At 47.2% G+C, this 24,210-nt stretch overlaps 1 protein-coding gene across 2 annotated transcripts; it reads right to left on the minus strand.

Moving 5' to 3' along the window:
• Positions 1-13,563: 13,563 nt before the first annotated feature.
• GSX2 (GS homeobox 2) lies at positions 13,564-23,391 on the minus strand. Of its 2 annotated transcripts, none has more exons than XM_053258334.1 (2): positions 17,668-18,208; positions 13,564-14,505 (listed from the first exon to the last, which is right to left on the minus strand). In XM_053258334.1, the coding sequence occupies exons 1-2, from the start codon at positions 18,206-18,208 to the stop codon at positions 14,165-14,167; spliced, it is 882 nt and encodes a 293-aa protein (XP_053114309.1). In that variant the 3' UTR covers positions 13,564-14,164. The 2 variants fall into 2 exon arrangements, 1 of the variants encoding a protein (XP_053114309.1); XR_008309174.1 differs by lacking the exon at positions 17,668-18,208 and adding an exon at positions 23,249-23,391 and having other exon boundaries at positions 14,386-14,505.
• Between the last annotated feature and the right edge of the window lie 819 nt (positions 23,392-24,210).

Consider the following 24,210-nt stretch of genomic DNA (forward strand, 5'->3'; position numbering starts at 1 on the left):
GTTAGGGAATGCTGCCTTACTGTTTGATCCTAACCATGTTTACTCAGAAGTAAGTTCAATTTATTCTTGAGGTTTTCCTTGGGCTGTTGGTGTTGTTCGCTCACTTTTTCAGTTATATTAATACTATGAATCGTGTTTATTTCCTAGCCCTTTGTCTATTAAGGTGGAGGTCAGGGCAGTGTTCTTGGGGCTTCCCCAAGCACCATAAATGTCCGGATGGCCCTTGAGAGTCCCAGTTTACACTGCTCTGACCTCCACTGTCATGGACCAAAGAGGGGCATATAAATGAAATGTATAGTGTTATAACTAAAGAAGCCGACCAGTAGCCTGTTCAGATTCAGGAAATTTTCTGCATCCATTGCCCTCAGAGCATGCTCTTTATCTCTATTAGATTCAAAAAGAGTCTATAATTCCACAGGTCTTGTGAAGGCACCGCTTCCCGCCTTTAGCTAGATCTTTTTCATTTTTTTCCAGCCGAACTCTTCACAGCACAGAATACTTTGGACTATTAGGAAGCGGCCGGCCAACAGCCTGTATACGCCGTCAGACAAGTTACCCAGCACCACAATGAGGGCTAGGACCTTGCATTAAGCGGGACAAATGCCAAACGTTTTTAAGTCTCTAGCTTGTTTTACCACTTGAAAGAGAAGGGAGAAGAAGCAAACTGAAAAACAACTCTGCTGCTTTGATCCTTCGAGAGAATTTAGGTGCGATTGTGAGATCTCTTCACGCAGCAAAGCTCCCAGTCCTGCCTGGATAGGAACAAGATTCATTCCGACGCAGACTTTCTTTTTTCAAGGCGACAAGCAAGCTGCAGGCCATAAATCACCTGCCCAGCTGCAGCCTTCTCCTTGCCCTGTTGTTCAGGGCTCTCTCCAGCACCGACCCACGTGCAAAGCTGCGCTTCTGCGCCTTTTGTTTAATGGCCCACATCCCTCGCTTTTCAGCTGGGGTCCAGAGGGGAGAATATTTACAGCGGGCGACGAGCGATTTCTCACTTCTTGGCGCAGTTGAGGGGGCGGGTGTGTGTGTGTTGACCCACTGGGGGCTTTTTACACCCCATCCCTCTGAATACGCGGAGGAGGACACTGATGATCCGCGCGTGTCCCGTCTCCCTCCGGAGCTCCCTTCCCAGTTTGCCTTTGCCGGAGAAGGTCACAGGGTTCAATCCAAAAGGCCCTTGATCCGTGACAAGCGTGCCTTTTAACGTGGGAAGAGGCAATATTGTTCAGGTGGCAGAGCTCCAAAGCCGAAATTCTCCCCCTCCCCTTGCTCCAAAGAAAAAGAAAAAGGGGGGAACTTTTTGCACACAACAATTAATATATTCGCGTTTCCTCCCATTTTCCCAATGGGCTACCAGCTGCAGGACTGCTGAATAGCAAGCTTAATTGTGTTTTGTCATGCAGAATACCTCCCTTTTCTATAGGGGGAAAAAGGGTACAGAGGGGAGAGAGGGACAGCTTTTGGAAGATTTGGAGTATTTCTTTCTTGACGAATACGAGCTCATTTGCATGCCAGACCCAGGTAGCACCCCTAAAGTTTTTCCTCGCACTTGTATGAAACACAATGCAACGTGGTTTCTTGTTGTCCATACATCATCATCATTATTATTATTATTATTATTATTATTAACAACAACAACAACAACAACAACAACTCCACCAACAACTGACCGCCTTCTGTTTTTACATAAACTTTCATTTGGGTGAGATTCGAGAGAATAATTAAAACAAAAACTTGCTTCCTGCGTTGGATTAGTTGGGGTTGGCTAGAAAAATAATTTTATTGTTTTATAGTTTGTACTCTAAGGGAGTGCTTTGTGCGATCCCATACATGTTACTCCAGCAAGCTCTTCCAGACATACAGAATTCTTTGATATATATCGTCTTAAGTCTGCTAACTTTATTTGGATGCTGGGTGTATTTTTGTGTGTAGCTGCTTTGAATGCATTGTGTGCCGAAAGGCGTAATATCAAACTCTGCAGAATGTTTACTCAGAAGTAAGACTCGTTGAATTCAATGACGCTTACTCCCAGGTAAGTGTGCATAGCACTGCGACCTTAATGTCTTCATGCATTCGAATATCATGGAGAAATTATTTTTATGGCCACTGAAACCGACGAAGCGTGCAGTTAAGAGGCACTCCTAAGTAAGGGTGCATGGGATCACGGCAGCCCCAGTCTCTCCCTCTCCAAGCGAGGCTGCTCATTAGTGGCTCTTCATACATCTTCAATATGATATAAATAACATACTCGGGTGTGGCGGAGACATTGACTGGGAACTGCTGCTAATTATCATTTGCAGCTAATTATTAATTACTAAGCTACTCCTCCTTCCCACCCTCACTGGCAACCTCTGCCTTCGGAAAGATCTAATTTTCCTGTCTCTTGTTTTGACACTTTGAATCCAGGTCTGTGTGCCGCGGAGAGTTCATAAAACTCTTATTTCATTGTTAATCTGAGTTCATAGCACTGAGGGTGGGAGGCGGGATCCGCACCCGCACATCTTCCCTCACACCTGCGTGGCAGGGTGTAATTCCATTAATAATGATGATGATGATGATATGAAAAAAATCAACATATTCATTGCATGTCTTTTCCCTGATGATATATTGTGAGTCGTGTGAGTTGAAAAAGAGCCATTGATTCCCAACCGTGAATGAGCCGGCATGAGACTCAGCTTTCACCTGCCTCCTCAGTCAATTAGGAATGTATCGAAAATGCGAGCAGAAAACGCGTTAAATTAACCGTTGGCTAATTTCCCTGGCCTCCCTCCGCCGTAATCCCCCCTCCCCTTGTCAGTTTGGCCCTCAGAAATTACCACATGTTGCAAGGTTCAAACAGTGCTTAATGAAACAGTGACTAAACGCTTCTTTTCCAAGCCCTGAGTCAGAGAAGCCCTTTTGCTCGGCCTTCAAAAGAGCGGGAGGCTGCAGCCAGCGGGGGTCCCCATCCTTTACAAAAAAGAGAGAGAAGCATTGGCAGAAAACCCCAAACTGTCAACGACTGTGCCCAGCCAGGCTACCTAGCCTCCCTCTTCAACCCCACCCCTCCCCATCTTTTGTTGGGCTCTCTCTTTTCTTTCTCTCACACACTAACACACATTTTCTGTCAGCAGCTATTGTTTTCTCTCACACACACACAACCAAGACAGCTCGTCACACACGTCTTCCACCATCCGCTTCGGTTCCTCATCCCAGTTCTAACAGTTTACCTTGACACAGGGAGGGAGGATAGTCGTTCTCACACGACCCAATCTCTCTCTCTCTCTCTCTCTCTCTCTCTCTGCCTCATAAAATGTGCTCTCTCTCTTTCTCTCTCTTTCTCATTCAGCCACACATCCCCCCCCCACGCATACTTTTTCTGCCCACTATTGTGATTCTCTCTCTCACACACACACACACACACTCACTCTTCTACACCGACTATTGCGTTCACTCACTCGTTCAATCACACACAGAGAGACACACAGACAGTTTCTATTCATATAATGCGCGCGCTCTGGCTCTCACACACTCCTCACTCGCTGTCAAGCACACACAAAGGCTTTATTTTCTTTGACACGCGAACTCTCTCGAGGCATAACGCGCCGTCTCCAGACCAAATTGTCCTGCTCTCACACAAGTGCGCAATATGTATCTGAGGTATTCTCTGTGTGTATCTCCTCCACACAAAACACTCGTTTTTCCACATCAACAAAATCATTTCCCAGCACACATACAGGCATATTGGTCTGCTTATTTCTTGCACACAGTGCTTTCCCACCACTCTTTTCTACACAAAAAGAGTTTCAGATGCCATCTCACACTTTTCAACAAACTACTTTTCATATAGCAATAGCAATAGCACTTACATTTATATACCGCTCTATAGCTGGAAGCTCTCTAAGCTGTTTACAATGATTTAGCATATTGCCCCCAACATTCTGGGTACTCATTTTACCGACCTCGGAAGGATGGCTAAGTCAACCTTGAGCCCCTGGTCAGGATCAAACTTGCAACCTTCTGGTTACAGGGCGGCAGTTTTACCACTGCGCCACCAGGGGCTCTTTCACGCTGGTTGCGCAGCTTGGACACAATTTGGGTTTTTCCCAAAGGACCCAAATCTGTTCCACCAGTCACGGCCTACTGGCCGGGCCTGCTGAGCCCTCCGGACGGGGCCTTCTCCCTGGTAGCTCCCCTTCTTTGGAACTCCAGGAGGGCCCCTTCGCCTTCCTTGTAGACTTGAGACATCTGCTGAAGTCGTATCTGTTTCTGTGCTCTGGGACCAGCTTGAGAGGGGATGGGCGTTTATGTTTTATTCTCAAATCTAATGATGATGATGATGATTAGTAGTAGTCGTCGTCCATAGGAGTTTTTAAAAATAGATAAATTGGTCCTGGTCATCACAAAGCTTTAGTGCTACAAACTTCATCCAGTTGAACTAAAAACACCACTTTCTTCCAAGCATTATTTTTATTTAGAATGAAAATTCGAAACTCTCTCTCTCTCTCTCTCTCTCTCTCTCTCTCTCTCTCTCTCTCTCTCTGTGTAACATTGTTGTAATATATACTCCCAAAAAACCACACACAAGGGGAGTTTGGAGAAAATCCAAAAAGTACCAATTGCATCTCTTTATTTTAATAGTAAAATAACCAAGAAGAGAGTAAACTTTTGAGTTCATCGCCACCCTCGGGGAGTTTCAGAAGGGCATTTTCTTAGCCCTTGCTCCTGCTCCTGCAAAGGGATCTATGTCACTTTCTATGACGTGCTCCGCACTGAACCAAACTGATCTCCACAAGCCAGTTAGGCCAAGGTTTTAAGTATTTCTTCCTAAACTATTTGGCATTCGAGCTGCCTGTCTGCCCAAGGGATTCTTAACACCACTTTCTCCAGAGCATTCCTACGGGCTTCCCTGGGATGAGTGCTTAAGGGTTGCATCCTGATTTTATATAACTTCGAGAATCCTTGCATTTTGTTGACTTTGGGAAGGAAAACAAAATAAAGCTTCAGGTCAAGTCCTCAATCCAGTATCTTTCTTCCCTTAAGCGGATTTTCGCCCTGGAGTGCCCTGGCTAAAGTAGCTTCACTTGAAGTGTCATCCCCTTAAACTTCCTTTCAGCTTCAGTCTCGAGGGAGTTGGAGTCACTTATTGGAAACGGTGAGGCTTAATACAAAGTCATCAAAGCGCTCTGGTTCTTGTCTTAAAGTGACAGGCCTCCTTTATTGGTCTGTTTGAAATACGCCTCCTGCTTTTCACTGTCCCGCTATCCATCTTTGTCTGCTCTTCAGGAGGAAAAAGCGGACAATATAAAGCGAAGCCTGGCGAGCTCCCCACGCTCAGCCTTGGGCAGTGCCAACCTCGGCTTCACAGCAGATTGAAATTGTCACTCCTTAATTAATCTGGAACTACTTGGTTTTCATCAGGAGAAAAGCGGGGGGCGGGCTTTTCGGATACTTGGTTGCTACTCCCTCCCTTTGAAATGTACAGAGAACCAAGAGCATAGGGTAGATATTTTTGTACTAACACTTACTTAAAGACTCATAGAACCTATTTTAAGTCTGACTACAAGAAAGGAAGCTCTGAAATCACAATAGCAAACAGTTAAGCACTTTAAGTTTTGTGGCTAAACCGAGTTGCCAGGCAGGGACAATGAATCCGGGTCGGGACCGCGGTGTAGAGCTTTAACCCTTTCCCCATCCCACTGGGATCCTCCCTCTCCCCCCGCCCTCCAGTATTTGCCTCAAGAGGAAAGCTTCCATTTGGCGCTCGGGGGCTTATTTCCCAGTAAATATGCTTAGGATCAGAGCACAGCACTTCTCATTGACTTCAAGAGGGAAGTTAAGCAAGCACGTGCTTAGGGTTAGGCGCACTTTTTAAAAAGAATAAGTCAAATTAACTCAAGGAGACTTGCTTCTGAGTAAACACGTATAAGATCGAGCTGTAAATCTCCCTCATTGAAATCAATGGTACCTAAAAACTGGATCGTACCGAGTTTTTAATATATATATACCTGGAAATCAAGCATCTAATCAAATTTAATTAAGTGCGCATCACTTTTGAAGATATCCTCCTCAAAACCCTAACCCTAACCCTAACCCCTGCTAACTTGGCAAAGAAGCACCTTTTAACGTGGTGATTCTCTTTATTTAGCAGGAGGAGAGTAACTGGCCCTATCCACCCCCAGTACAGTACCTCCAGTGACTGTTGCTGGGGTCTATCTTATGTTTCTTTTTAGATTGTGAGTCCTTTGGGGGCAGGGATCCATCCTATTTGTTAGTTAGTTTGTTTGTTTGTTTATTATTTCTCTGTGTAAACCGCCCTGAGCAATTTTTGGAAGGGCAGTATAGAAATCAAATAAATAAATAATAAAATAAATAAAAACGTTTCCTTTCAAATCAATCGACAAACCAATTAATGTATTTGGACTGAAGCTTATGCCTTCTAGATGAAATCAGCTAGAATCTGTGGACTATCTTTTGATTTATAGTGTGGACCGGATTTCACCTTCTCCTTCTCCTTCTCCTTCTCCTTCGCCTTCGCCTTCTCCTTCTCCTTCTATTCAAACCCCTCAATGAAACATACACTGTGAGCAAGTTTAGGGCTGCCTGCAGTCGAAGTTTATCTATTGAGTTGCAAACATTAATTCCTATCTTTTGACTGAGCAATGTATAATTGCATGCTGCTTGGAACTTCACAACTGTCTCTTATTACTAAAGTATTGTTATTGTTGTTTTCCCACAAACTGCTTGTGGGAAATCTTTGAACAAGACACAGCCAAAGTTCTGTGCCTCCAAGCACTATTGCTTTCAAAGGGAGAGTTAGGAACATTCTTAAATAGCTCCCACTTTAACCAAAGGGGCTTAAAAGTGCTTGTTTGCTGTATTCTGCCAACTGTTTGAATTTAAAAATATGGGCACCAGATTAAAGAGTTTGTTTTTTTTAAAGACGGATTTAGAAGGTATTTACTTGTAAACCAAACACATTTATTCAGTGAATTGTATCGGCATTCAAGTGCTAAAGGAATCGTGACAAAGTTCGTGTTCCAGAAAAAAAAGTTCTTATCTCAAGAGAGATGTTTGCACCAACAGAAGATCACCCACTAGGGTGGAACCCTCCAGGAGCATTTTTAAGTTCCAATCCCTGTATAAAAGTTTGTTGAAAGTTTATTGTGCTTGTTCATCATCTCAGTGTATAGCAACTGTGTTGCAGAATGTGATATGTTTTCTGACTCCACGCCCCCTTCGCCTGTGCTGTTGCCCACTGCCTGTTTAAAGCAGGAGTCAGCAACAAGAAGTCCATGAGCTAAATCTGGCTCATGCGAGATGGGGTCAAAAGAGGATGCCGAGAATATGGTGTCCGTGACAACAGAACTTGTCGACAGTTTAGAGAGGAAGGATGAGATATTGGCCTACCATCGCTTACTAATTTCTCTAGTCGGATGTTCAGGAACCTGTTGCCAACTAGCGTCTAATCCCAGGTTGTTGTTTTTTACTGAAGTTTTGCAAACTGGTAAAACAAGCTATCCTTCTCACCTAGAATTCTTAATTCTGGAAAGAGCCTGAGGGAGACAGGCATAAATGTGAGAAGTTGAAGAACCATTTCCATTGGTTCAGATTCTGCACAAGCCTGGTTGGAAGCAAATCTATAGTAATGTACAATTTTCATGTACAATAAAAACATGAAAAACACAATACCTGAAGATATCGCAGCAAGCAAATTATGGACCAAGCACATTATGGAACAAAGGACAGGTTTTCATCCCAAATTTGTTGGAGCTGGACAAAAAGAAAAAAGAAAAACCTTTGGAGCGTCAGCTGTAAGGGCTTAGTTCTCACTCTTGCCCTATATTTACATAAATGTACCAAACATGCAAAAATGATTTTTACTAAGTACTAAGTTTAAACAAAACAAAACAAAACAGAAACTTAGATCAATTTGGCTTCAATGGTAAGGAAGAAGTACATTTCTAGAGATGGATATTCCCACACAGGGGTTCCAACCCTGGGCAGGGATTCTCAGTCTTGACTCGGACCATTGTGGCTAGGGTGACAACAGTCTTGGGTCTTTGGGGACCCAAGACTGGGAACTCTTGTTCTACAGAAACTGTTGTAGAACCTGACAACTGAAAGAAATGGCTATTCATAAATAGACATAATAATAATAATAATAATAATAATAATAATAATAATAATAATAAATAACAAATACATAGAAAGTAATAGTTAATCATTAATGTGAAATTCTGGTTAGTGAACTTTCTATCTCTCAAAGACTATTCCTACTATTCCACCCCTTCTATTCCAACTCCTTCTCTCCTCTGCCAGCTTGCCAAACTCCCCAGCCAACTGTTGATGAATGTCACCTCGATGTCTTCTTCCTTGGAGAACTGATAGGGAGGTACCAGTCATCAGAATTCTATCATATTAAAAAGATTAATATACATGTCTATTTTGAAGAGGACTCTTGAATGGCAGAATAATTTCAAGAACTATTCCAAAGTAGCCTGTCATGTGTTCTCTGAAACAATTTCTCTAAAACAGAGATGAGTATAATTCTTTCAGTGTATGTCAATATATGGTTACTAGCTGACCCCCCCACACAGAGCACCTGTGCAGTTGTGCACTGAGCCTGTGACATCCCCCAGCAGCACTCTCGCTCGCTCGCCCCTGCAGCACTCTCACTTGTTCCTGCAGCACTCTTGCTCGCTTGCCCCCGCAGCACTCTCGCTCACTCCTCCCCCTGCAGCTTGCTCTCTTGCTCCTCCCCCCGCAGCTCACTCACTCGCTCTCCCCCGCAGCTCACTCGCTCGCTCTCCCCCCCGCAGCTCACCCGTTCGCTCTCCCCCTCACAGCTCACTCGCTCACTCTTCATCTGCAGCTCACTCTCCCCCTGCAGCTCGCTCTCCACCCTGCAGCTCACTCCTCTCTCGCTCTCTCCCCCACAGCTCCTCCCTCCCTCACAACCTGTCTTTTTGCAGATCCCTGCCTGCTATCCTTTTATATAGATAGATTCCTCTCCTCTACAATCAAGAACATCTTCCGACCAGTAACAGTTGCATTTCAACTGACCATAAGCATCACAGGCTCCTCCTCCTTATCTGCATAAGGAATCCCCACTGCCCAATCACCACAGTGCTACAGGCTCCTCCTCTCTATCTGCATATGGAATCCCCACTGCCCAGTCACCATGGTGCTTCTGCTCTCACAGGCTCCTTCTCCCTATCTGCATATGGAAACCCCACTGCCCAATCGGGTGTTTCTGCTTGCAAACTCTGTCAGCCATTCGCCTCCTTTCTACCACGTCCTCATGCATGGAGAATTAATAATATAGATAATAACTAGGAGTGAGGAAAATCTAGGGTGCGACCTAAAGGGAAAGAAAGACTTCTAATTAAGCCTGGTGCTTGATCAGTTAATGGGAATGGTTAGAGGAAGGTGTAAGTAGTGGGACTTCCTGAAGTTTTACACTAAGTAGTGGTTTAAGAATTGAAAGGCACTGAAGGTATGTGGGATGTAGCTAAGGCTGCAAGTAGGCTTGACTGAGAGTGACAAGCCTGAACAGGAATCCCTTCGAGGTCATCATCATGGGACCTAGGACACTTTGAAATCAATGTAGCACTAGACTGCAGGAAAGCAGGGCAGGAGGGGGGGAGGGAGGTACTGTGAGGCTAGGATTGACTGCACCTGTTCCACCTCCCAAAGACAGCCTATTGGTCTGTGTCTTTTACAAGAAATATGGGTGGGGATCCTTCCACACTGAAATGTGATTTGGAAGATTTGCAGTCTCTGGAGTCCATCTCTTTGTAGCCATTAAGAGAAAGATCATAAGCAATCAGTCTAGAAATTATATATTATTCTTATTTGACATGATAACATGTTACTATTTGAAACAAATAAAATCAACATGTGCACACAGAGGCGTAACTATAGGGGGGGCAGGGGGGGCACGTGCCCCGGGCGCCATCTTTTCTGGTCACATGGGGGGCGCCGTCATGACCAAAATTTTTTAATTTTTTTTAAAAATTTTGTTAATACAAATGTTTCCTGCTCAGTGCAGCAGTGCTGCAGCAGTCAAGGGAGCGTGTCGGTGCCCCCTTCCCCACGAGCGGTCCCTTCCACGCTGCCTGCACCCCCCGCATTGCTTTGCTGGCACCTGGCGGCCAGTCAGTGGCCTGGCTTGGCAGCGGCGGCAGGCGCTTGTGAGGAAAAACCTAAGTATAATGTAGTATGTTGGGGGGGCGGGGGGCACGGTGGGGGGTGACATTTCAGTGCTTGCCCCAGGCGCCGTTTTCCCTAGTTACGCCTCTGCGTGCACACTAGTGCTTGTGTCATAGACTCTAAACACAGTCTTGAAGAAGTTAATCTGCTATAAATGCAGTTTTTTTCTACTTATTTTCCCCCAAAAAAGGAAAGGCATTAGTATTATAAACATTGGATTTATCATACATTGATTTCATGGTTTTCCTAAAATCTGAAGCGATTAATCACCTTCTAATTAAAAGTAGCGGAGTTAACTCACTTTATGAAATTTAAGTGTAGATGCCAAGGTTTTGTAGAAGATGAGCAGTGTAAACACAAAATGTTAAGACTCAAATATTTCAAACAGTCCTATTGAATTTATGGGACTTCCTTCTGAATATGTGCTAACTTGACAAAGAGGCACCTTTGAACATGTTGATTCTCTTTATTTAGCTGGGGGAGAGTAACTGACCCTCTCCACCCCCAGCACAGCACCTCCAGTGACTGTTGCTGGTGTCTATCTTGTGTTTCTTTTTAGATTGTGAGCCCTTTGGGGACAGGGAACCATCTTATTTATTTATTATTTCTCTTTGTAAACTGCCATGAGCCATTTTTGGAAGGGTGGTATAGAAATCGAATTATTATTATTATTATTATTAATTATTATTAATGTGCTTAGACTGCTTAAAAGCATTGTTTCCAGAAATATTCACATGAGAAAAGGAGGCTGCAACAAGAGATGGAAATGTTATTGGATTATTTAGATAATCTCATTGGCATAATTCCTAACCCAAGAGAGTTCCCATATATTATAAGGAGAATGGGGTGATTCTCTATTCTGTATAGAACAGAAAATTCATGCTAAAATCTGCACTACCAACAGAGCTTCCCCTAGGGTGAAACAGGTTATGGAAGAACATGTTTTTAACTGAAGCCCATGACAAAACTGGCATTCACTTCAGCATTACCAAAATGAGAAGTAAAGCTGTACCACCAGACTTAAAAACCCATAATTCAACAAGGCCATTGTCTGTAAGCCTCTTTCATGTGAAAGCACCATGGGCAAGAAGGTTCCTTGCATTTCAGCTAGCACATCCAAAAAGAAAACACATGAGGGTGTGGAGAGGCATAGCCAAGAATCCTAGTAGGAGATTAAGCATCAGTCTCCAGAAATTTACATCTCCCTGGCTTTCCCACAACATCATGGACCACCTGGCTGGAAAAGACCCATTATACCATCCTATGAGTATATACATTGACCAGATCCTGTTTCCAACAAGGTCCTCATTTCAACTACTTGCTCTCTGGCAGAAGACTCCTTCCTTCCAGTGCTGCCTGCATTGCCTTAACAGGAAGAACTTACATTTAAAACACAGTATGAAGGCCTCATTCAGATGACCACATGTGACAAGTACATATGCATGCCCCAAACCATTACTGGCCATGTGCACTGCAGTGAAGAAATGCATATACATATGATTATCAAACAGAATAAGTCACACATGAGGTTTCCTATTATTCCCTTCACGGAAGTGCTTTCAAGGAAGGAAACACGTGGGATGTGAAGTATCCCTAGATCTTAAATAGTTTCATGGCAATTACATCTGTGAGTGGAGTGCAGTTAAATGTACCTATGTGGCCCACAATCCCCTTCACATGATGCAAGCTCTGTCAAACCCCTTCTTCATCATGCAGTTAACGTAACATCTGGCACTGGTGCTCCACCAGTCCCTTTGTAGAATCCCTTCAAAAGAAAGGGAGAATGCACAAATTAGGCATCAGTGCATATGGGCCTTTACACGGAGTACCCACATTAACTGGAGAGAGAAAAGCCTTTTCTGTCACTCATTTGGTGATTGCTGATCTATGGTCATTTTGACCTTAAAGATTCTTTTTTTATTCTGCACCCTCTGCATTTTTATTCTGTGAATGTTTTATTGTCTGATGCATTGCAGTTGTTTTAAACGACTTTAAAACTAGTTTAAAATCTAACAAATAACATGTTACCTGAAGTACCACACGGATATGAACTCACTGTGGCAGAGCATCATGCAGAAGTTCCAAAGTTCAGTACCTTGCATCTGCAGGTAGGGCTAAGAAAGTCTCCAGCCTGAAAACCTGGAGACCCATAGCCAGTCAGAGTAGACAATACTGAGCTAGATGGACCAATGGTCTTACTTGGTATAAGGTAGCTTCCTATGGCCCTATGTTCTTAAGAGGTGCAATGGAAAGCTAGAGCCAACTGTGACCTTCTAGAAAAACAGACACACATGGCAGGTTTACAACTATTATTCACAGTTTTTCCTAAAACGGTAGTGCTTTCTGCATAGAAGGTATGAGATGTTTGAAGCTGCATAGAGGCTGTGTATGAAGGAATTAAGTCTACAGTTACACTTCACACACTGCTTATCTAGAAATGTCCTCTACCACTGCATTAAATCATTACAGCTGTTTTAAAGTTAGGAGGAGTCTCCCTAGGAGGCAGGGTGCAATGGCCTGTTTCTGACAAATATGCAGTTACCATTAAAAGAGAGCAAATGTTCCAGTATTTAATGAATTATATATTTGTATGAGTAAATATTGTATGGAGTGCAGCCAAATATTTCCTGACACATTTACATACACCCACATATACAGACACAAACTACATCAAAATAGCTGAATTGTTGAGTCCTTTCTCACAGAATATACATGTAGTAGAGGAAACATCACCACTTTGGGGAAGTCTCACTATCTTCTTTGGGATTTAATGAAGGCTTTTCAGTGTAAGCCACCCATAATCATTCAAATGTGTTAAGTACCTCTGTATTAAATCAGTGCAGGCTGCCTTGCTCTAACAGGTGAAATCAGAGTACTTGGATTTATACTAGCTGGCAGAAATCTTCTTAAATCCAAATATTGCAACACAGTTGGTTAGTGGACAGGGATGCATTCATTGAAGTAAACCTCTTTAGTGCAAAATCATCAAGCTTAAGGGCTTGACAAACCGCATTCTGTTAAGGATATTGACAATCTATGTCTGCATAGACCGTTATTCCAAAATCCCCCTTCTGCTTAAACGCTTTTGGACTCAGGAGTGTAGCTTCAATTGAGCTGGGATGGGGGGGGCACACCAGCTGGGTGACAGCTTGCTCTTTGCCTCTCTGAAGTAGCAGCATGGGGAGACAAGGGCCCATCTTCACTTTTTGTTCTAGGACCCATTCCAACCTTTCTATGCCTCTGTTTGGACTTCATTTCTAAAACCCTAGTGATATGTATCCAAGATAATTATCAAGACTGTAGTGGATCAGAGGGTTTTAAAAAGCAGTTATCACTTTACAAAGCAAAAAGACATTCCACTTGAACTTCTTGTCTGATCTCCTTTATTTAAATAAATATAAATAGAAATTTAATATAAAACTATTCACATACAAAGGAGAGCATCCGAACGATTCTAATTCGGATATACATATGTACAAAAAACGGAGAGGGAGAGACACCTAGTAGTGCAAGCCTGTGCATATTTACTCAGGAGTCCCACTGTGTTAAAGAGGGCTCACTCTCAGGAAAGCTTGCATAGGATTGCAGCCTTAGGCAATGTTTTCATGATTCAGTTTCTAACCGTTCTCCCAGAACCCTTGAAGAACTCGTCCACCCCGCCCATAAACTGAGATTTGCGGGAAGGGGAGAGGAAGAAGAGGATTCTCCCTTAGATGAAAAACTGTTAGAGGACTGTGTGTTGATTCCAGATTGTGGGTGTGTATGGGGGGGGCGGAGTAGCATCTTTGTGTTACATAAATAGCGTTTTAAGTGAACTTTCATGTACATTCAGCAAATCTAGCACCCGCCCTGTGGAGAGAGCCCTCGGACGCCTTCTCCTCTTTGCAGATGACCCCGCAGGCTCCGCGTTGGCTCTGCCCTGGGATGGTCTGGCAAGACGGGCGATCCGAGTCCCAAGAGTCCTTTTTCATAAAGGGGAGACCTCTTTGTCCTCGTTAGCTGAGGCGGGCGAGAGCGACTCTTCGTCCTCCGACCTGGGGTAGCGGCCCGGGTTGCCCGTACAGCTGCAGCCGCCGTGTGTGTTCCGCTGGGTGCCTTTGGCTTCTTTCTTGTGCTTCACTCTCCGGTTCTGGAACCAGATCTTCACCTGCTTCTCGGACAAGTTGAGGTACGTGGCGATCTCGATGCGCCGCAGTCGGGACAGGTACATGTTGGAAGAGAACTCCCTCTCCAGCTCCAGGAGCTGCGTGCTGGTGAAGGCCGTCCGCATCCGCTTGCCATTCTGCAGCTGGCTGGCATCCGAGCCTCCTGGGAGAAGGAGAAGCAGCCCCGGTGAAAAAATACTCCAAACAAACAAACAAACAAACAAACAAACAAACAAAAACTCCTTCCAAAACCCCTGATGAAAGGTGTTGCTAGCAAAGCCTTCAGTTCTCAGTTGGGCTTCCCGGGCAGGTACTACGACTTAGGAGGGGGGAGGGGGCGCTAAGGTCCTAATGAAGCAGCAGGGCCTGCAAGGCGAGGATGAACTGAGGCATCCAACAGTTGCAAGATACAGTGGGTGCTGTATTGATCCCCAGAAGTAGGAGACAGAATAAGTGTCCTGCTGGACCAACCTCTATCAAGACCAGCATCCTGTTCCCCACAGCGGCCAACCAGGTGTGTCCCAACCCAAGAAGGGCGCTAAGGCAAGAGCCCTCTCCTTCTGTTGCTCCCCAGCAACTGGTATTCAGTGGCATACTGCCCCTGAACATGGGGGTTCCTCTTCGTGGCACTCAATACCTGTTCTTCATGAAACTTCTTCTAACCCCAATCTCCCAATAAAGGCATCTAAGCTAGCGGCCACCATCACCGCACCTTGTGTCAGTGAAGCTTCGGGAAGTTCTTCTTTTGACCGTCCTGAATCTACCAGCATTTTAACTGAATGATCCCAATTCTGGCATTATGGGAGAGGGCGAAAAAAATGTCTTTCTCATCAAGCAGGGAAAGCGATCCTATTTTATTTCACCAGTTCAATGGAGGTATATGCACTCTTTGAAGTTTCACAGGATTCTTCTGCCGGATGAAGAATCTCTGAAGCTCCAAAGTTTACAGCTTCTCTGTTGTTTTGATAATAAATATCGTTGTTTCCAAGATTGTTTTTCATACAGGAGAGTGTGGAGGCTCAAGGCCTTCTCTCCCTAATCCCCCCTGAAAGTAGTGGGGCTAGGTCAAGTTACTCAATTGTAAGTAGAATGCATCTGCTCCAAGATGCTTTTGCTAGGAGCAACTGCGCCAAACAACCTTTGATGCTTTAAAAAAAATAGTTTAATACATGAACGACCCCTCAACTCTGGCATTTAGTACAGATGAGCGCCTGGAGAGAGCTGCTTTCAGAAGCTGCATCTTGATTTCAACCCTGTTATTTCTTGTAGGCTACTGCCTTGTGCACGGTTTTGGACTAAAGCCCTACTGAACGCCCTGGGACTTCTTTCTAGGAAAATGTGATTGATGTTTTTATAATGTGAGCTCTTTAGAGACAGGGAGCCGTCTTGTTCCTTGTTCTGTGTAAATCTCTTTGAGAACCTCCCCCCCCCCTTTTTGGTTGAAAAGCGGTATACAAATCAGTAATATTAATAATGACTCCAGACGGAGGTGTCTGGCTAGTTACGCGAAGCTTCTCAAGGCTAACCAGCAGGAAACTAGACATGACACTCTTCCACCAAGGCAATGCCTCTCGCACTTTCGAGAGGAGGCACTTATCTGTGTATGTCACTCTTAGATTGTCCACTTCAAATCCTTTACAAGGAGCAGAGGACACTGTAGGCAGAGTGGCCGCTCCGAACTGAAGGTACAGACAGAGTGAGACTGTAGTAGCCCCCAGTTTGAGCGAGTCATAGCATTCTGTGTCTGTATTAATCCAGACTAGCTAGCTGGATTGCAAGGAGACCAGCCCTAAATTGCCATTACCCCGGATTTCAGGTACAGACTGAGTTCCTCAAGCGGGTTCCCGCAGGAACTCGGGATCTTGGCTGCACTGTCTCAGTTAATTATCGCAAATCTCTAGAAGAGTAACTCGATTCCCGGCGGATCTTCGGACCTCTTACTTCAAAGCCGTCTCACTGAACTCAGTAAGGCTACTTTAAAGCTGAATGTACAGCTTGCAATCCTCAAACCGATGGTTCCAGAGTAGCAAGTCTCAAGCAACTGAATGGTGACGTGAGCGGAAGGGATACATACAGCCTCGGGTCCTTGAACCACCGAGCCGTTCCACTGACGTCAGGGAGACTACTCGCGAGTCTTGGAGTAAATGGTTTGAGGATTGTGGCTATTTCCAAGAGAAGGGAAGCGCCCCGAGGCTTGATTCTGGTCCAGCCTGTGTGGGTGCGCAATCTGCCCTGTTCGGACCCAAAGACACACAGGCCTTGCTCCTTTCCAGTGAAAGATCCCGCCTGGTTGTTCTGAGCCGAGGCCAGCCGCCTTTTCTGCACCTGGTCCCCCCACCCCACACAGATGCAGCAAGGCCTTCTCTCCCTGCCGGCTGCCATCCTAAATGGAAATAAGGGCTGGACACCAACCCTCAAGGTAATTTCTGTAGGATAATCCAGATCACCACTCCCCAGCCGGTGGGATCCCTTTGGCAACAGCTTTCTTCCCACTTTCTCAGCTCGCCCTGATCTATTTACACCCCTAGTCCTCAAAACTTCTTATCCTTGAGATTCTCCGGCGCAGTCCAGGTGGAACGAGAATGATACATTCAGGCTCTTCAGGATCTCGATGGAGCAATCTCCAGGGAATCCTACTCCAGAGGTGAGAGCCATAACTCCCTTCTGGGTGGCACTGGATCAGCCCCAACGAACTCAGCGGGACTGCTTCGGAAGTTTGTCTGCACTTGCACTGCGTGGGACTACGAGAGAGTAACTCCATGGTAGTCCATGCCAGGCATTGCATTGCAAGCAAACGGGCGGAGTCCTGTCTAGGATCGCAAGGAGGCAACCCTATCTCATTCAAAAGGGCTACCGGAGAAACTTTTTATTGAGTAGGAAGCGAAACCTCATGGGTGCGGGAGGAGTGTCAGTGGGCTGAAAAGTGGACAACTGGATTGCAGTTGAATTAACATGGGAATAACAACCCCATCAAAGTAAATGGAATTACTCCAGAGGCCAGTAGGTCGAAGAGGGCAACGGGGATAGCAATGGTGGGGTCCTAGGGGTGTCCATGTGCGTCTCCCACGCCAGTGATGATGTCTATCACCCTAACCCTTGGGATTGCAACGGTACTTGCATCTGCTCGGATTCAGTGGGAGTGGGACCCCCGCAGAGGTTGTGGCTGGGGAAGGATGCTTCACCCTCTCTTACCTGGCTAGCCAGCCAGCCAGCCAGCCTCCCCCTTCCTTCTCCCATGCCCAAGTCCCCTACCTAGACCCTTCTCCCCGCGTCCCCGCCCCACAGGTTACTCGAGAAGGGCACGAGCTCTGGCGGAGAGTCCTACCCATGCCGAGGCAGTGGAATCGCCGCGGGTCGCTCATGCTGTAGGCGGCTGCCGTGCAGACAGGTGGGTGGCCCAGGGCGTGCGCTGCTGCTGCTGCTGCCGCCGCTGCCGCCGCCGCGGCCACCGAGCCGGGCTGCTGCTGCGGGAGGGACTGTTGCTGGGCATGGCTCATCCGAGGGCAATACTGGGCATCCCCTCCGCCGGCTCCACCGCCAGCAGCCGCCGCCGCCGGAGAGAAGTGTCCCTTGAGCAGCGGGATAGCGGCAGCGGCGCCTCCCGCGGCTCCTCCCGCCGCACCGGCCCGGGAAGAGGCGTGCAGGTGCGAGGTGACACACAGCGGGCAGACGCAGAAGGTGCCGCTCTTGCGCGACGGGCAGGCGGGCCCGCCAGCCACCGACATGACCAGCGGCGACGGCACGCCCAGCGGGAGGAGGAAGTCCTGCCCGGGGGGCGGCGGGTGGTGCTCCGGCAAGGGGGGCGCCGGCCGCACCACCGCCGAGTCCTTGATGATGAGCGAATCCACATAGAAGGAGCGCGACATGCTGCTTGCGACGGCGGGCGGGCGGGCGCTGGCTGGCTGGCTGGCGGTGCCTCGCTCTGCCTCTCTCTCCGGCCAGTCCTCCTGGGGCCAAGTCGCCTCCGCAAAAGCCCTTGGGCGAGCCCGGAAGGTGCTTATGTCTGCCAGTTGAACAAAGGGGGGCTCTGGAGGGGGCTGGTCTTCAATCACCCCCCTTCCTGCCTGCCTTCCCTCTAGACCTCCCCTGGATCTCGCCCGCCCCCCTCCCCTACTCCGGGTGTGGGGATTTATAGCAACTCTTTAGCACGTGATTCTGGGCAATCGACGCGCATCTCCAGCTCCTCCGGGAACCCTCGGAGGGGATAGGCTCCTGCCCCCTCTCCACCCCCTCCGCGGCTGGAACAAAACACAGAGAGGAGGGAAGCGTTGTAAAAGGCGTGCGTGCGTGCTGTTACTTTCACTGGGACTCCCGGATTGGATCGGGAGGGAAAGAAGCCTCTGTCGCCACGGCTGCCCCAGGCAAGGTGCAGCTTGCCCCGGATCCAACTCAATCTCTTCTCCGCCCAAACGCCGCACCTCGATGGGCCAACTCAGTTTCTGCACAAAGCGCAAAGTACCCAGGAGCGCACGTTTTGCCACTGGCTTCCCATCTCTTTGAGTCTCACTGTGTAAAACGGTTTTCCCTTCACTGTGTGGAGGGAACCAACTATCCAGGCCGTGCTTGGAGCATCTCCTGGAGCATCTCCTGAAGCTGCCCACGATAACCCCTGCTGCTGTTGCCGGTAGTCAGTAGTCCTCTTCCTTGCCTGTCCGCTTTCTTCCCCCCATCGCAACGCAAGGAAAAGGACGCACACAGACAGGGCTTTGTATCGGGGATTGGGTAGTAGTGCAGGGAAAACGCATCTGCTTAACGCACAGAAGGTCCCAAGTTCAATTCCTGGCATCTCCAGGGAAGGAGAGCTGGTCTTGTGGTAGCAAGCATTAATTTGCTGGAGCCGCTCTGGGAAAAGTAACTGTATGCAGAAGGCCGCTGCCAGTCTGTGAAGATAATATAGATCGATCGATCGATAGACCAATGGTCTGACTCAGTATATGGCCGCTTCCTATGTCCCTACTCCTGCCTGAAACTTTGCAGAGCCGCTGTCAGCAGTCAGTGTAGACAATGCTGAGCTGGATGGACCAATGGTCCGGCTCCGTATAAGTCCACATTCTGGATTGCTTCCTGTGTGCAAAGGAACACAGGCTTTCCTGCCTAGAGTTTTCACTTATAACAGATTTCCGACACAGGTTTTTTCCTCTCTAATCCTCAGCACATTTCCTCGAGTCGGGAGTGCATACTTTTGCCCTTGATGGTCGTTTTCAATAAATGTTTACCAATCGAATGTCCCATTAATGCTCCGGTCTTATCCGCATTAACTTGGAAGAGTCATTTTGAATTCGCTGGGACTCCGGAGTCACATGCGTGCCACACATTTATGCCCCAGGCTTCCTCCAAGGGGTCCATGGTGGTGACCTACGTGGGTGAGGTTACCCCTCTCCCTTTATACACCCAGCAACTCTCGTGAGGTAGGTGAGGCTGGGAGAAGGTCCCAAGACGGGATTTAAATTCTGGTATCGTCAATCCAAGATCAGTACTTAAACCATTACACCACAGTCTGGAATTAGGCCCGCCTTTCAGATCCGGATCTTCTGTTTGGCTCTACAGAGAGGGCGGCGAATGAAACGATAACCTTTTTCTGTCTCCCACAATTACAGCTACCCTCCAGCTGCTTTGAAGAGTTACACAGACTTCTCCTCCTCTTCCTCCCGAAGCATTTGGAGCAGCGCTGACGATGACTCCACTCCCCCCCCCCCAGGGTTTTGCATCCATTTCAGTCTCATTTGCTTCCTAGTAAATGCACAGTCAGTCCAAAAAGCTTCAGTCTTACACTTCATTTGGCTTTAAGTCCCACGGACTTCAACACTGTTCATTTCCGTGTCAGGGTACAATCCTATGAACATTCACTTGGGAATAATCCCCCTCGAATTCAGTTGGATTTACTTCCCTGTAAACATGCATAGGGCCAGTCTTCATATGCCCTTAAGAGCTCTGGAAGAGCGAGAAGAGTGGTTTTGCCCAGTTAATTTATGGGCGTTTGAGAAGCGGGTTACAGAGTTAGGAAGACTGAAGGGAGCATGGATCTAACGTTTGACATCACCCCATCACCCCACCGCTTACGTTTAAACTCAGCCGCCTTTCACTCCCATTTTAAGGGAGGGAGGGAGGGAGGGAGGGACGTGGGATGGAAGAAGAGAGGAAGAAGTTGGCGTCTTACATTAGGTTACTTGCCACATCTCGTTGGATACAATGATGCCCGACTTCCCCATTAATCTCAGTGGCCGAACCCTAACCTTGCCCTGAAGGATCCTTGGAAATCAATAATGGGACCCTAAGACTCAGCTGAGCCGCAATCCTAAACACACATTAGAGAGAATGAGTGCCATTGAACTCAGTGCCACTCGCTTCTGAGTAAACATCATGGCATGCAGGTGTAGTGGCCAGAGTGTATAACATTATGCAGGTTAGTGGTCACTTGAACCGGCGTCTTTCGATCCTAATCCAATACACTTGTTACTAGCTATGGGTTAGGTCTGAAAGAGGCTGGTTCAAATCCCCATTCATCCAGGAAGCTCCACGCCGGGTATCCTGGGGCCACTTACTACCTCTCAGCCTAACCTAATTCAACAAGCTGTTGTACGATAAAAGGATGGGGGACCATGTAGACCATTCTGAACACCTTGGAGGAAGGATGGAACTTATACACACACACAGAAAGAGTAAAGCATCCTTGCAGTGAGATCCTAGGCATGTTGACTCAGAAGCAAGTCCTATCCTGTTCAGTCAGGCTTACTTCCAGGCAGGTATGCCAATAATATACTGTTTATTATATACCGCTTATGTGGAAACAAGTCTCTCCGAAACAAATATCCTGACCTGCACTGCAATCGTAATAGTCCGATCCTATGCATGTTTACTTTGGAGTAAGGTTGCTTACTTGATTTGCTCCCCAAGTAATTGAGGATAACATTGCACATCCCAATTATGTCAGTGTCAGTTGAAAGTAGGTCGGACTTATTCCGCAACAAGTGTGTTTTAGGAGTTCAGCCTTACTCCCAGGTAAAAGTGTTGAGGATGGGGATGTAGGCGTTACTACTAGTGCCTCTTTGCAGACTTGGATTAGGGGCGTTCCTCTCTTCCTAGAGGTGTGGATCTTGTTAACTGTGCAGTTAGTTCAGCGGACAAAAAGTTAAAACTTCTCTGGACGCTCCCAAACGGAAGACTTTCAAGTCAAAAGCTGGCGATCAGTGCAGGGCTTCACTCCGAAAGCTTAATGCAAAGAGAAAACGCCGCCCGGAAGGATGCTTTGATCTCCACCAAGTTCGCCGAGGCGGTCAGGCCAAGGGAAATTGGCTAAATGGCGAAAAGGCGCGCTCGGTCATTCCTGAGTATTTCAGATTTCAATTAGAAGAGGGCCCCGAGGGATTTCGCAGCATATTACCCGATTTTTCCAATGACCTGTTTTATGGGAGTTTAAGAAGCGGCTTATAGAGTTAATGGAGGGAAGAGCAGCGATCCATTTCTGAGGCCAAGCCCAATTGCCTCTGAACGCATGAAACCATGAATGAACTCAAAGCCGAAGGGGAGGGAAGCAATAAGGCTGCACACACTTACTGGGGAGTAAATCCCGTTGAATTCAGTCTCAGTTTCCTCTGCGTAAATACGCATAGGCTTGGGATGTATAGAACCAGACCGTTGGCGGGGATATGTGGGGAAGGGCAAGGACTCAGAGATGTTCCCAGCAATTTTGGAATAACCCATGATTTCTCCCTATGTTCTGTTTTGGGTTTAGAAACAAACAATAAACGTATCTTTCAGTCAGACTGCACCCTTCTCCCATTCCGCCTTGTTGATTTCACATGCGGGACTGAGTAGCATAGACAGACTAAAATTGTCTTGGGGGGCCCAGGTGTGGTGGGACAACAGCTCCCATCGCTCCCTGCCACTGTGGCTCAGTTGAAGTCCAGCAACAGCCGGGGACCCAAGGTTGGAAACCCCTGTTTTAGCAGGTTGAAGGATCGCGTGAGAAAACGAATTGGAAAGTGGAGCAGTGCAAGTGCATCCCAATTGGGAAGTGCACCCGGCTCCACAAAGCCTCCCTCCACTTCAACGGGGCGCATCGGATTGGGCGGCACAACCGCTCTCCCTCCCGACCCCACCCAATGAGGAGGATGCTTCGAACGTGTGAAAGCGAAGAGGAAAGTTCGCAGGGAAGCGAAGCTTGGCCGTTGCAGCCAAATAAAACCGGCGGAGGTGCAGAGTGCAAGGGGGTTCGGTCGGTGGCATTCACGGAAGGACCTTGCGAACTCGAATAGGGCTCATATAAGTATATACCTCTTATGCACCCTTGTTAGTTCTCCTGCCGTAACCAAGAGGACAGAGGTCGCCTGCACTGAATACATGATGCGTAGAAAAAGTGGGCAGTGAACCCCCTGCTAACTAAGCAAAGACAGAGGCATCTTTCAAATGAGGGCTTTCTAATATTGGGGGGCGGGGGGGACAACTGCCCCCACAGCGTCTCTCCAGTGCCCGTTGCTGGTGTCGTGTGTGTGTGTGTGTGTGTGTGTGTATCCGTGTCTGGGACAGAGAATCGTTTCTCATACCTTTTACTAGGTAAACTGCTTTGAAGACTTCTTCTTGTTGTTGTTGGAAAGTGACGTGCAGGCATTTTTAACCATCGTCATCGGGATGTGGGGATTGTGGACTTTCAGAGGAAAGCGGGGTATATAAATAACTAAAATAGATGCCGAAGATGTCCTCAAAGGTCTCCTCTTCTGCACAACTCGCCCCCCGCCCCTACTCGGCTTGGGCCACCCTAATTCGAAGGGCAACAAACTTGCCACGATTCGCCGTGTGGTGGTTTGCAAGCACTTTCCTGTTTGATGGTGGCTGGAAATGGAAACGCGCGGTGCCGGGGGTCAAGGGGTTCGGAGCTGCGTGTTGTCTCCCCCCCCCCAGCCTTTTACCCGAGTAGAACGTAACATGCCCCGGAACAGCTGCACCAGCAAAAGCCTCTCCGGCTGCCCCGAGGAGGATAAGCCTCTAGACGTGACTCCAGCTCCGCCGTCTCCCTCTCTTTCATCCTTGCTGGTTAGTGGCGTCTTCCTGGTTGTGCTTCGACAAGCGAAGGATAGCTGGGTCGTCAGGAGACTCCTCGTTGGAGGATTTATGGGTGGCAATTAAAGTTTTATGAATTGCAGCTGAGACCGGCGATGGAGCTATTCGAATGCGATTAGGATTCAATTAGAAAGTGTTTACTGGACGGTGGGGTCTCTGGAGGGTAAACAGGCAGCTATTTCAGAAATGTGCTAATCCAAGGTCTTGTGACAACAATTAGGCAGCCAGGAGAGGCAGGGCAGCGCCAGCTAACCCTCACTGCTGGTAGCAAAACACGGGCTGCTTCTGAGATCCCCAAGAAAGGGATTTCAGAAAGAGTCAAAGAGAGAGCAAGGGGATCCCCCCTCTTAGTGGCCAAAGCAAATGCTATTGCACCCTTAGCCTGACCCAGTGCTGATTACTCGGAAGCAGAGGTGCACCTAGGGAATTTTGGAGCCTGGACCTAAAGGCCTTTTCACACACACACACACACACACACACACACACACACACACACACACACACCCAATTAAACATCACCATTCTCCGCCGGGCGACCACGCCACCCAGGACAGACTAAAGGGGATTGGGGGGGCCTCCAGAGGTAAGAGCACCTCTGCTCGGAAGTAAGGGCCCACTGGGCTTAATGGGACTTGCTGTCTCAATTAACCATGTCTTGGATGGCAACTTTATTTTAGTATTTGTTTTAGTACCTCACCCAGGTACTGATCTTGTTTAAGGAATCATGAATGGATCAGTACCTCTTTGGTAAGCGCATTTACTTGGAAGTAACTAAAGACAAATACACTTACTAAGGAATGAGCCCTATTGA

The sequence above is a fragment of the Hemicordylus capensis genome, chromosome 5 (assembly GCF_027244095.1).
Source record: "Hemicordylus capensis ecotype Gifberg chromosome 5, rHemCap1.1.pri, whole genome shotgun sequence".
NCBI lineage: Eukaryota > Metazoa > Chordata > Lepidosauria > Squamata > Cordylidae > Hemicordylus > Hemicordylus capensis.